The sequence below is a fragment of the Arachis stenosperma genome, chromosome 10 (genome assembly GCF_014773155.1).
Source record: "Arachis stenosperma cultivar V10309 chromosome 10, arast.V10309.gnm1.PFL2, whole genome shotgun sequence".
Taxonomy (NCBI): domain Eukaryota; kingdom Viridiplantae; phylum Streptophyta; class Magnoliopsida; order Fabales; family Fabaceae; genus Arachis; species Arachis stenosperma.
In genome coordinates, this window is record NC_080386.1 from 108120395 (window position 1) to 108133323 (window position 12929).

The 12929-nt window shown below is 33.5% G+C and overlaps 1 protein-coding gene across 1 annotated transcript; it reads right to left on the reverse strand.

Annotated features, from left to right (window-relative positions):
* Window positions 1–6154: 6154 nt before the first annotated feature.
* Window positions 6155–6895, reverse strand: LOC130957441 (uncharacterized). Its single transcript, XM_057884299.1, has one exon. The coding sequence runs from the start codon at window positions 6893–6895 to the stop codon at window positions 6155–6157; it is 741 nt and encodes a 246-aa protein (XP_057740282.1).
* Between the last annotated feature and the right edge of the window lie 6034 nt (window positions 6896–12929).

Sequence of the window (12929 nt, forward strand, 5' to 3'; positions counted from 1 at the left end):
TTGAACGCCCAAAATACGTTACAACTTGGAGTTCAACTCCAATAAAAGCTTCAGCTCGTGGATAGATCAAGCTCAGCCCAAACATACACCAAGTGGGCCCCGGAAGTGGATTTATGCATCAATTACTTACTTCTGTAAACCCTAGTAGCTAGTTTATTATAAATAGAACTTTTTACTAGTGTATTAGAGATCTCTGGACGCCTAGTCCTTAGACCATGGGGGCTGGCCATTCGGCCATGCCTGAACCTTTCACTTATGTATTTTCAACGGTGGAGTTTCTACACACCATAGATTAAGGGTGTGGAGCTCTGCTATACCTCAAGTTTCAATACAATTACTATTACTTTCTATTCAATTCTCTTTTATTTCTGTTCTAAGATATTCGTTACACTCCAACTTGATGAATGTGATGATCCGTGACACTCATCATCATTCTCACCTATGAACGCGCGTGACTGACAACCACTTCCGTTCTACCTTAGGCCGAGCGCATATCTCTTAGATTCCCCAACAGAATCTTCGTGGTATAAGCTAGATAGATGGCGGCATTCATGAGAATCTGGAAAGTCTAAACCTTGTCTGTGGTATTCCAAGTAGGATTCTGGGATTGAATGACTGTGACGAGCTTCAAACTCCTAAAGGCTGGGCGTTAGTGACAGACGCAAAAGAATCAAGGGATTCTATTCCAACCTGATTGAGAACCGACAGATGATTAGCCGTGCTGTGATAGAGCATTTGGACCTTTTTCACTGAGAGGATGGGATGTAGCCATTGACAACGGTGATGCCCTACATACAGCTTGCCATGGAAAGGAGTAAGAAGGATTAAAGGAAGAAGTAGAAAAGTAGAAAAAGAAAGGGCACAGTATCTCCATATGCTTATCTGAAATTCCCACCATTAATTTACATAAGTATTTCTATCCTTTTTTATTTATCTTTTAAATATCTAATCCAAATACATTTGAATCCGTCTGACTGAGATTTGCAAGGTGACTATAGCTGCTTCATACCAACAATCTCCGTGGGATCGACCCTTACTCACGTAAGGTATTACTTGGACGACCCAGTGCACTTGCTGGTTAGTTGTGCGGAGTTGTGAATTGAATTTTAGACACCGTGATATTGAGCACCAAGTTTTTGGAGCCATTACCGGGGATTGTTTCGAGTTAGAAAATAATGAATCACAATTTCGTGCACCAAGTTTTTGGCACCGTTGCCGGGGATTGTTCGAGTATGGACAACTGAAGGTTCATCTTGTTGCTCAGATTAGGTAATTTTTTTTTCAAAAAGTTTTTCAAAAATCTTTCAAAATTTTTTTTTATTAATTTTCGTTTTTCTAAGAATATTTTCGAAAAAAAATATAAGAAAATATAAAAAATCATAAAATCATAAAAAAAATTATTTTGTCTTTCTTGTTCGAGTCTTGAGTCAACTTTTAAGTTTGTTGTCAATTGCATGCTTTAAAAATTTTTTCTTGCAATTTTCGAAAATTCATGCATTCATGGTGTTCTTCATGATCTTCAAGTTGTTCTTGACAAGTCTTCTTGTTTGATCTTGATGTTTTCTTGTTTTGCATCTTTTGTTGTTTTTCATATGCATTTTTCGTTTGTTAGAGTCCATGCATTAAAGATTTCTAAGTTTGGTGTCTTGCATGTTTTCTTTGCATAAATTTTTTTTCAAAATTATGTTCTTGATGTTCATCATGATCTTCAAAGTGTTCTTGGTGTTCATCTTGACATTCATAGTGTTCTTGCATGCATCATGTGTCTGATCCAAAATTTTTCATGTTTTGGGTCATTTTTATGTTTTTCTCTCTCATCATTAAAAATTCAAAAATAAAAAAATATATCTTTTCCTTAATTTTCTCCAAATTTTTGAAATTTTGGGTTGACTTGGTCAAAAATTTTTAAATTAGTTGTTTCTTACAAGTCAAGTCAAATTTTCAATTTTAAAAATCTTATCTTTTTAAAATCTTTTTCAAAAATCATATCTTTTTCATTCTTTTTATTATTTTCGAAAAAAAAATTTTTCCAAAAATTTTTTTTCAAAATATTTTTCTTATCTTTATATCATATTTTTGAAATTACACTAACAATTAATGTGATTGATTCAAAAATTTGAAGTTTGTTACTTTCTTGTTAAGAAAGGTTCAATCTTTAAAATTCTAGAATTTTATCTTTTTAGTTTCTTGTTAGTTAAGTAATTAATTTTAATTTTAAAATTTAAATCTTTTTCAACCATATCTTTTTATCTTATCTTTTTATTATATCTTTTTCAAAATTTCATCTTTTTTAAAAAAAATTTGATTTCAAAATATCTTATCTAACTTCTTATCTTCTTATCTTTTCAAATTTGATTTTAATATCTTTTTCAACCAACTAATTAACTTTTTGTTTGTTTCTTATCTTTTTCAAAACCACCTAACTACTTTTCCCTCTCTAATTTTCGAAAATATCTCATCCCTTTTTCAAAAATTCTTTTTAATTAATTAATTGTTTTAAATTTTAATTTTAATTATATCTTATCTGTAATTTTCGAAAATCACTAACTACTTTTTCAAAATTATTTTCGAAATCCTCTTCTTCTATTTTTTTTATTTACTAACACTTCTCTTCACCTCTCTTCATCTCCAATCACTGCCTCTATCCTCACCATTGTGATTGGATTCTCCACTTTTATTCATTTCTTCTTCTACTAACAATAAGGAACCTCTTTACTGTGACATAGAGGATTCCTCTTTCTTTTCTTGTTCTCTTCTTCCCTATATGAGCAGGAACAAGGAAAAAGGCATTCTTGTTGAAGCTGATCCTGAACCTGAAAGGACTCTGAAGAGGAAACTAAGAGAAGACAAAAGCTTCCACCTCTGAGTCATGGGAGATGGAGAGATTTATCTCAAGGGTCCATAGCTCAGTAGAAGAGCATTTGACTGCACATCAAGAGAGCATGAGAAATTCCCTCTTCAAGAAATCCCTGAGATACCTCAGGGGATACATGTTCCTCCACATAATTATTGGAAGCAACTAAGGATAGGAACACCAAAATCACTAGGGATCATGCAACAGAAGCAAGGAAGAGACATAAAGGAGCTCAAAAAGCACCATTGGACCTTCAAGAAGGCACCACCCTCACTCAGGTAGACTCATTCCTTGTTCTTATTTTCTCTGCTTTTTTGGTTTTTATGCTTCATGTCTATCTATGTTTTGTGTCTCTACTTCATGATCATTAGTATGTAGTAACTATGTCTTAAAGCTATGAATAAATTCTATAAATCCTTCACCTTTCTTAAATGAAAAATGTTTTTAATTCAAAAGAACAAGAAGTACATGAATTTCAAATTTATCCTTGAATTTAGTTTAATTATATTGATGTGGTGACAATACTTTTTATTTTCTGAATGAATGCTTAAACAGTGCATATTTTTTATCTTGTTGTTTATGAATGTTAAAACTGTTGGCTCTTGAAAGAATGATGAACAAAGAGAAATGTTATTGATAATCTGAAAAATCATGAAATTGATTCTTGAAGCAAGAAAAAGCAGTGAAAAACAAAAGCTTGCAAAAAAAATAGAAAGAAAAAGAAAAAGCAAGCAGAAAAAGCCAATAGCCCTTAAAACCAAAAGGCAAGGGTAAAAAGGATCCAAGGCTTTGAGCATCAATGGATAGGAGGGCCCAAGGAAATAAAATCCATGCCTAAGCGGCTAAACAAAGCTGTCCCTAACCATGTGCTTGTGGCATGCAGGTCCAAGTGAAAAGCTTGAGACTGAGTGGTTAAAGTCGTGATCCAAAGCAAAAGAGTGTGCTTAAGAGCTCTGGACACTACTAACTGGGGACTCTAGCAAAGCTGAGTCACAATTTGAAAATGTTCACCCAGTTATGTGTCTGTGGCATGTATGTATCCGGTGGTAATACTGGAAAACAAAATGCTTAGGGCCACGACCAAGACTCATAAAAGTAGCTGTGTTCAAGAATCAACATACTTAACTAGGAAAGTCAATAACACTATCCAAAATTCTAAGTTCCTAGAGATGCCAATCATTCTAAGCTTCAAAGGAAAAAGTGAGATGCCAAAACTGTTCAGAAGCAAAAAGCTACAAGTCTCGCTCATCTAATTAGAATTAATATTCATTGATATTTTGGAATTTATAGTATATTCTCTTCTTTTTATCCTAATTGATTTTCAGTTGCTTGGGGACAAGCAATAATTTAAGTTTGATGTTGTGATGAGCGGATAATTTATAGCTTTTTGGCATTGTTTTTAGGTAGTTTTTAGTAAGTTCAAGCTACTTTTAGGGATGTTTTCATTAGTTTTTATGTTAAATTCACATTTCTGGACTTTACTATATGTTTGTGTATTTTTCTGTGATTTCAGGTAATTTCTGGCTGAAATTGAGGGACTTGAGCAAAACTCTGATAGGAGGCTGACAAAGGACTGCTGATGCTGTTGGAATCTGACCTCCCTGCACTCGAAATGGATTTTCTCGAGTTACAGAACTTCAAATGAAGCACTCTCAACAACGTTGGAAAGTAGACATCCAAAGCTTTCCAGCAATATATAATAGTTCATACTTTATTCGGGAATTGACGACGTAAACTGGCGCTCAACGCCAGTTCCATGTTGCTGTCTGGAGTAAAACGCCAGAAACACGTCACGACCCAGAGTTGAACGCCCAAAACACGTTACAACTTGGCGTTCAACTCCAATAAAAGTCTCAGCTCATGGATAGATTAAGCTCAGCCCAAACATACACCAAGTGGCCCCCGGAAGTGGATTTATGCATCAATTACTTACTTCTGTAAACCCTAGTAGCTAGTTTATTATAAATAGAACTTTTTACTAGTGTATTAGAGATCTCTGGACGCCTAGTCCTAAGATATGGGGGCTGGCTATTCGGCCATGCCTGAACCTTTCACTTATGTATTTTCAATGGTGGAGTTTCTACACACCATAGATTAAGGGTGTGGAGCTCTGCTGTACCTCAAGTTTCAATACAATTACTATTACTTTCTATTCAATTCTCTTTTATTTCTGTTCTAAGATATTCGTTGCACTCCAACTTGATGAATGTGATGATCCGTGACACTCATCATCATTCTCACCTATGAACGCGCGTGACTGACAACCACTTCCGTTCTACCTTAGGCCGGGCGCATATCTCTTAGATTCCCCAACAGAATCTTCGTGGTATAAGCTAGATAGATGGCGGCATTCATGAGAATCCGGAAAGTCCAAACCTTGTCTGTGGTATTCCGAGTAGGATTCCGGGATTGAATGACTGTGACGAGCTTCAAACTCCTGAAGGCTGGGCGTTAGTGACAGACGCAAAAGAATCAAGGGATTCTATTCCAACCTGATTGAGAACCGACAGATGATTAGCCGTGCTGTGACAGAGCATTTGGACCTTTTTCACTGAGAGGATGGGATGTAGCCATTGACAACGGTGATGCCCTACATACAGCTTGCCATGGAAAGGAGTAAGAAGGATTGAAGGAAGAAGTAGAAAAGTAGAAAAAGAAAGGGCACAGTATCTCCATACGCTTATCTGAAATTCCCACCATTAATTTACATAAGTATTTCTATCCTTTTTTATTTATCTTTTAAATATCTAATCCAAATACATTTGAATCCGCCTGACTGAGATTTGCAAGGTGACCATAGCTGCTTCATACCAACAATCTCCGTGGGATCGACCCTTACTCACGTAAGGTATTACTTGGACGACCCAGTGCACTTGCTGGTTAGTTGTGCGGAGTTGTGAATTGAATTTTAGACACCGTGATATTGAGCACCAAGTTTTTGGAGCCATTACCGGGAATTGTTTCGAGTTAGAAAAGAATGAATCATAATTTCGTGCACCAATCAGCAGTGAGCTTTAATACAGAAATCAGATTGAACTTGAAAGTTGGAATGTAAAATACATACAGCAAATGAAATTGTTCTAAAAACAGTACAGTGCCAATTGAGTTTGCTATTGTGGTTGTGCCAGCAGGCATGTTAATAAGAATTGTTCTTATGTGATAAAGGCTTTTGAAGGAATTTTTAGAATATGCAACTTAGTTTGTAGCTCCAAAATCTATGACTCATGAATTATGATTAAAGACTGATAATGACATGATATACGAGATACTTTGGTTTGATGGGAGTGTGGTGGAAGTTATCTAGTTTAAGTTATGCTTTGATTGTGAATCTTGCTGTGTCAAGAAAGCCAGTAATGCTTCTTTTTGCTCTGAGCTCAAATTGAAACCTGGTTTAGCATCATGTTTCTTTTGGTTTGGGTGACTGTTCTCTGCATCTGCCTCCTCTACAACAACATTATTGATTGATGAACCATTGCTCTTATAACGTGGATGATATCCATATTTTTTGTAGCATGTATCAGCCATATGATCGCTCTTACCACAGTATGAACACTGTTTAGTTCCTCTTCTATTTCTCCCAAAAGCTCCTATTCCTCTTCTATTTCTGTCTCTTCCTCTAGGAGCAGTGCTTAGGTTCTCAATTCTATCATTCTTGGAGCTAAATAGTAGAGTTTTTCCATCTATAATATCATTCATGTGTATTTGCCTTTCTTGTTGAAGTAGAGAAGAAAACACCATATTCACCTTAGGTAAAGGCGTCATCAATATTATTTGAGACCTTATTGTTGAAAATTGTTCATTCAGGCCCCTTAGTAACCTCACTACATTTGACTCTTCTTTATATGCCCTTATAATGCTGAACTCACAATTGCAGCTCCCTATACACCTCGAACATGTTGGTATCGGCCTGAGATTGTCTAACTTTTTCCAAATTGCTTTCAGCATCGTGTAGTAACCCGTAATAAACAACTCTCCTTGCTTAATAGCAAACAGTTCTTCCTCAAGTTCAGCTATTCTATATATATACATCTCCTTTACCATACCTATACTTCAATTTATTCTAGAGCTCTTCTGCTGAATCAATCCATACAACACTCTGAGCAATATCTGGGCTCAAGGACTGGTTGATCTAAGATACCACACAATTATTGCATTGCTCCCAAGCTTCAAGGAGTGTATCATCCTCAGCTGGTCTTCTGATGGTTTCGTCAACAGATTTCTCTTTGTTCTTGGACCTCAATATTCTACATATTGGTCTTTCCTATGCCTGGTAATTGTAAGCTCCAAGAGCCCATTGAAATCAAGGATGAACCTGGACTCTCTCCAGGGTGAAGAAAATATGAATTTGTTGGATCCAACACTGGATTTGTTGAATTCGATTGTTGTAGCAAGTTTAAATGATTCATTAGTTGTGCAAGTGTTTGAATGTCAACAGAGGATAACATATTTCCTTCAGAAGTCATGACATTACTTATATCAATGGATCTTTGAAATGGTGTAGATCTAGATCTTTCTCTCTGAATTTGTTAATCGGAGTCTTTGTTTCCACCCAATTTACGAGATTCGTGAAACAATCAAACTCTCATCAAGCTCTTCGTGTGAATCCAAGAGAGAAGGCAAGAAGAGACGAGAAGAAAGAATGATTGAGGGAAGAAAAAGAAGAATCGCAGAAAATTGTAGAAATCGCTTTGATTTTTCAAGAAAAAGGATTCGATCTTCGTTCCTCTCTTGAAACTTGATTCTAACCTAATTCTCTGTCCATGCTCATCGCATCATGTTTAATTTGGTGAGTTTCAAAGAGTTAGAGAAGAAGAGCTTTATAAAGAACACTATTGTGAAGAACCATGACTGAGAAAAATGGACTTTTAATCACTATATTTTATTTTCTAGTAAATTCTCTTTATAGAATTTATTTACATATTAAATATAAATAGTACTTAGTTCTAACTAATCTTTTGAAAAATGTACTCTAGCGTATTTTTTCTTTTTTATTACAGTAACTAATTTACTCTAACTAAACTAACAATACAATTACTTATTTACTACAAAATGACTTCATCTTACCTAATAAAAAAAGTTAAAAGAAGATCGATGCCTTTTAATTTTTATTCAGTAAATAGTCTTCTGTTAATGTTGTTAATTACTTAATGCTAATGTTACTGCACTAATAGAATCATGCATTAAAGAATAATAAATGAGAAAGTATAGATAATTAATTTTTATAATTTTAAAAATTTTTATTTTATAAAAAATTTAGAATTTAAAATTAGAAATTTATGATTTAAAATTTAAAATAAATAAAATAATTAAAAATTTTTTAACTAATATTAACCGAAAAAATTGACTTCCTAATTATTATTAAGAACATGTAGTATTTTAGATGATTGTAGTATTGGTGTAAAATAAAGAGTTAAAATTATATATATATATATATATATTGTTTTACGTTAAATACCAAGATTAGTTATTACATTATAAGAAACAAATGCTTTTTTAATACAACACATTTATTAAAGTCCTACATAAAATTTCATACTTTTAAAAAAAAAAAGAAAAAGTAAATTTTTTTTAATTTGAAGTCAATAAAAGTAATTAGATGTTACAAATGAAGCAAGTTAAAGTTTGTAAAAAGTTAAAGAATATTATAGAACTTAAATTTGATCTAAAATCATGTATGTTTTTATTAAGTTAAAAAATTTATAAAATTACTTGGTAAGTTGTCCAACTTACATAGTTAAAGTTTTAGTAAAAAGTTATAATTTAAAGATAAATTAGTTTAGTTGTAATCTTTGAATTAATTAAAGAATGAGTCGTTACATGATGATAAGATTAAGTTGATCACTATCAACTTGTCATACATCTTGATAAAGATGAATGTTAAAAAAAAATTTTAGTACACACACTTGTGCAATTTGTGCACAACTTATAAAGCAAATGCACCTCCACAAAATTACTATATACAGGGGATTAAAGTATTTGTTAATGTATGTCATGTTTTGCATAGAATTAATGAGTGAAACTTAGAGAGAAAAGTAATAAGGCTTCTCATATGTGTAATCCCTTTAAATGAATTTCTATAATATGTAAGAGAGTATTATAGACTTCTCTATATTGTGAGAGATTGTAATTTTATCACTTTGTCATATTATTTTTATTATTATCTAAATTCTTCTTCAGTTCCATCTATTATCTCGTCCGCAAATTTTAGTTGCGTTATTTTGTCCCTATTAACTCTAGTACCTAACAATGGTATCAGAGTTTTGGATTCTTAATTTTCTACTACAAAAGAGTAAGTTGGTATTAGAACCATTGCAACAAAATTTAAGATTAAGAAATTTAATGAGAATAATTGTTTTCTTTGAAAATTAAAGATCAAGGCAATTTTGAGAAAGGAGAATTGTTTAGAAGCAATTTGAGAAAGAAGAATTTCTTAGAAGCAATAGAAGGTAACTGGCACTCCTAATGATAAATGAAAAGAGATGGACAAGAACACTGATGCAAGGATTCATGCCGGTTTAGAATTTCTCAATATATGAAAGAACTTTTTCGTTGATAGCATAGTCCAAACCGGCAATTGATCCTCACAATCAAAGTTTAAAATATAGGTTGTCACAAAACAAACCAATATTCTAGCCATTGACCACAAACATAGATGATTATGAAGAGATAATTCTACTTAGTCAACCTTAACATCGAAGATAAGTCAAATAGGCATAATTGATCTCAATCCACAATTCCTTGCCAACTTACTAATTAATTTAGTGAAAGACTAGTGTTAATGAAAACCAAATCAACTAACAATCCAAATCTATCAATCAAGAATGGACATCAATGACTCAAGGTCACCTAGGTCCTCAATTTCAAGTCATGAGTGTGAAAAATTACACTAAAACTAACCCAAGTATTTTATCAAACACTTGATATGTATAAAAAGAAAAGCATATTAAATTGCAATAATAATAAAATCTATAACTACCAATTGCAATAAAATGATAATAACAACTCAAATAAACATCAAATAAACGTAAAAAATCAAAATTGTATTAAAAAAATTAAAATTAACAAGAGTGTTCATAAACTAAAAAGTGACATAAAAGAGAAAATAACAAGAAGAACTAAGAAAATTAAGGCAATTAAACAAGGAAAAGTAAATGAAACTACACTAAAACAAGAATTAAAGAGAGAAATTAAAGAGAAATTAAACTAATAACCCTAATTTCTAAAAAGAAGAGGGAGCTTCTCTCTCTAAAAAAATAACCTAAAGCATGATACTAAACTACCCTAATTGCTCCTCCCTTGTTTTCTCTTGAGTTAGGCTTGAAATAGCTTCAGAAATGAGTTGGATTGGGTTTTGGAAGCCCAGAATTCATCCCTAGCGTATTGCATTAAATGAAGTCACGTGCTGAGTACGCGCACACGTCGCTTGACAAAATCTCTAGTCACGCATAAGCGTGAGGCACGCATACACGTCGCTTGATGAAATCTCTGGTCACGTGTACGCGGAATTGGGCAGATTTTCAAACTTTATTTCTTCATGAATTCTTCACTTTTACATGCTTTTAATTCATTCTTTCAATCCAATCATTGCCTTCTAAACCTGCAATCACTCATCAAACACATCAAGGCATCGAATGGGATTAAAGTGAATAAAATTTAGTAATTTTCACACCTAAAAAGCATGTTTTTACTTTCAAGTATAATTTAGGAAGAAATCATGAAACTATGTTATTTCAATGAATAAATGTGAGAAAAGTCAATAAAATCCACTCAATTAAAATAAATAAATACCATGAAATGTGAATTCATTAAACACCATTGCCAATTTATACTTGGCTATGGCAGATTCTGTATTATCAAGCATCTTGGAGAAATAGACAGCAAAGGAGATTTAGGAGGCACTCACTAAGTTGTACGAGACAAAGTCGCTTCACAATAGGATCTTCATGAAAAGAAGGCTTTATACTCTTTGTATAAGTGAATCCACATCAGTGACGGATTACATTGACAATCTTAATACTGTATTTTCACAACTAATATCCATAGAGTGTTATATTGTAGAAAATGAACATACTAAACTTCTTCTCCAGAATTTACCAGATTTGTACAATCAATTCATCATTAACATCACAAATAATAATGTTGCTGATCAACTTCGATTAGATGATATTGCTGCCGCTATTCTTGAAAAAGAAAGTAGGTGCAAAAATAAAGATGATCGAATAAAAAGTGCAAAGCAAGTAGAAGTTTTGTCGGTGATAAGAGGCAGATCAATGGAACGTAGCTCTAGTAGGAGTCAAAATTATGGTAGATCAAAGTCTCGAAAGAAGAACCTTACTTGTTACAATTGTGGCAAGACGTAACACTTGAAGAAAGATTATTGTCCAACAAAAAAAAACATAGAAAAAGAAAAAATACTTGAAGAAAGATTACTGGTCCAACAAGAAGAACATAGAGAAATCTGCTGAAGCAACCAACTCACATGGTTGTATTGCAAATACCTCTGATGATAGAGATATCTTATGCATCGAAGCTGCAAGTGGTCATGAAGACAATAAACTATTAGCTGATGTCTAGCTATTGGATTGTGCAGCACTCCACATCATGAGTGGTTTAGCACTATGAATCTATTTTAAAAGAATCTGTACTCATGAGAGATGATCATGCCTTAAAAATTGTGAAAATTGGTACCATCAAAATTAAGATATTTGATGGTTCTATTCATACAGTTCAAGGTGTAAGACATGTGAATGGCTTGAGAAAAAAAATTTTTATCCGTTAGGTTATTGAATTCTCAAGGGTACAAGATTAATATTAAAAGTGGATCGTTGAAGGTGACTAATGGTGCTCGTGTGATCATGAAGGCAAAATGGCTAACAACTAATCTATACTTGTTTTATGGAGATACAATTCGAGACGCAGAGGCATCAATTGCATCTGCAGACCAAAAAGACACAACGATGTTGTGGCATCACAGGTTAGGCCACTTGTTAGAACGTGGTCTATAGGTTCTTACATAATGTAATCTCCTTCCAGAGTTCAATGCGGTGAATCTAACTTTCTGTGAATACTGTGTGACAAGCAAACAACATAGATTAAAGTTTGAAAGATCAACTACTAAAAGCAAGCACATACTAGACTTGATTTATTTTGATGTGTGAGAATCACCAGAATTATCACTAAGAGGAGCAAAATATTTTGTTTTCTTTATAGATGATTACTCATGAAGAGTGTGGGTATTTTCCATCAAGAAGAAGTTAGAAGTGTTTCTAATATTCAAAGAGTTTAAAATACGAATAGAGCTTGAAATTGGGAAGAAAATAAAGTGCTTGAAGACAGACAATGGACAATAATATACAAATGGCAATTTCAATTGCATTTTACAAGGACGAAGATATTCAAAGGCAATTTACAGTTGCATATACACCTCAATAAAATGGTGTCGAAGAATGGATAAACAGAACTCTTCTAAAAAGAACTCGAGTTATGTTGCAGACTACATGATTAGCCAAGTCTTTCTGGGCAGAACAGTCAAAACAGCCTGCTACATGATAAACAAATCGCCATCAATAATAACGTGGGTTCGACTCCCATTATACTCGATGTGGTGAAGATTGCTCGTTATTCCTTTTACCTGCCCGCTTAGTTAATTGATCTCCTGTTTAACGAATCGGGAATAAAAGGCCAGCCTGGGTCTCTTTTCTAAAAATGCTTTCTCCCGCCACCTGGCTCGTGAGTCTAATTATGCCTGACCTTACTTGTTGTACTTGATTCACCTATGGAAATATACAAGGTAAGGGCTCTTTATTATATTATTAGAGGGTCTTCTCCTTCAATCGTCTCTCTCAATTCTTGCATGAACTACCCTCCTCTATAAAGGCATCACCTCTTTATTGTCCACTTCTTCAGGCAATGCTTCTCCTCTTTCCTAATTGGATTGAAAATTCCAATGAAGATGTGGCAAGGTAAGCCGTCAGATTATTTTTCTCTCCATATGTTTGGATGGCTTATTTATGTGATGTACAATTTTTAAGAAAGAACAAAGCTTGCTCTTAAATCAAGAAAGTGTATCTTCTTG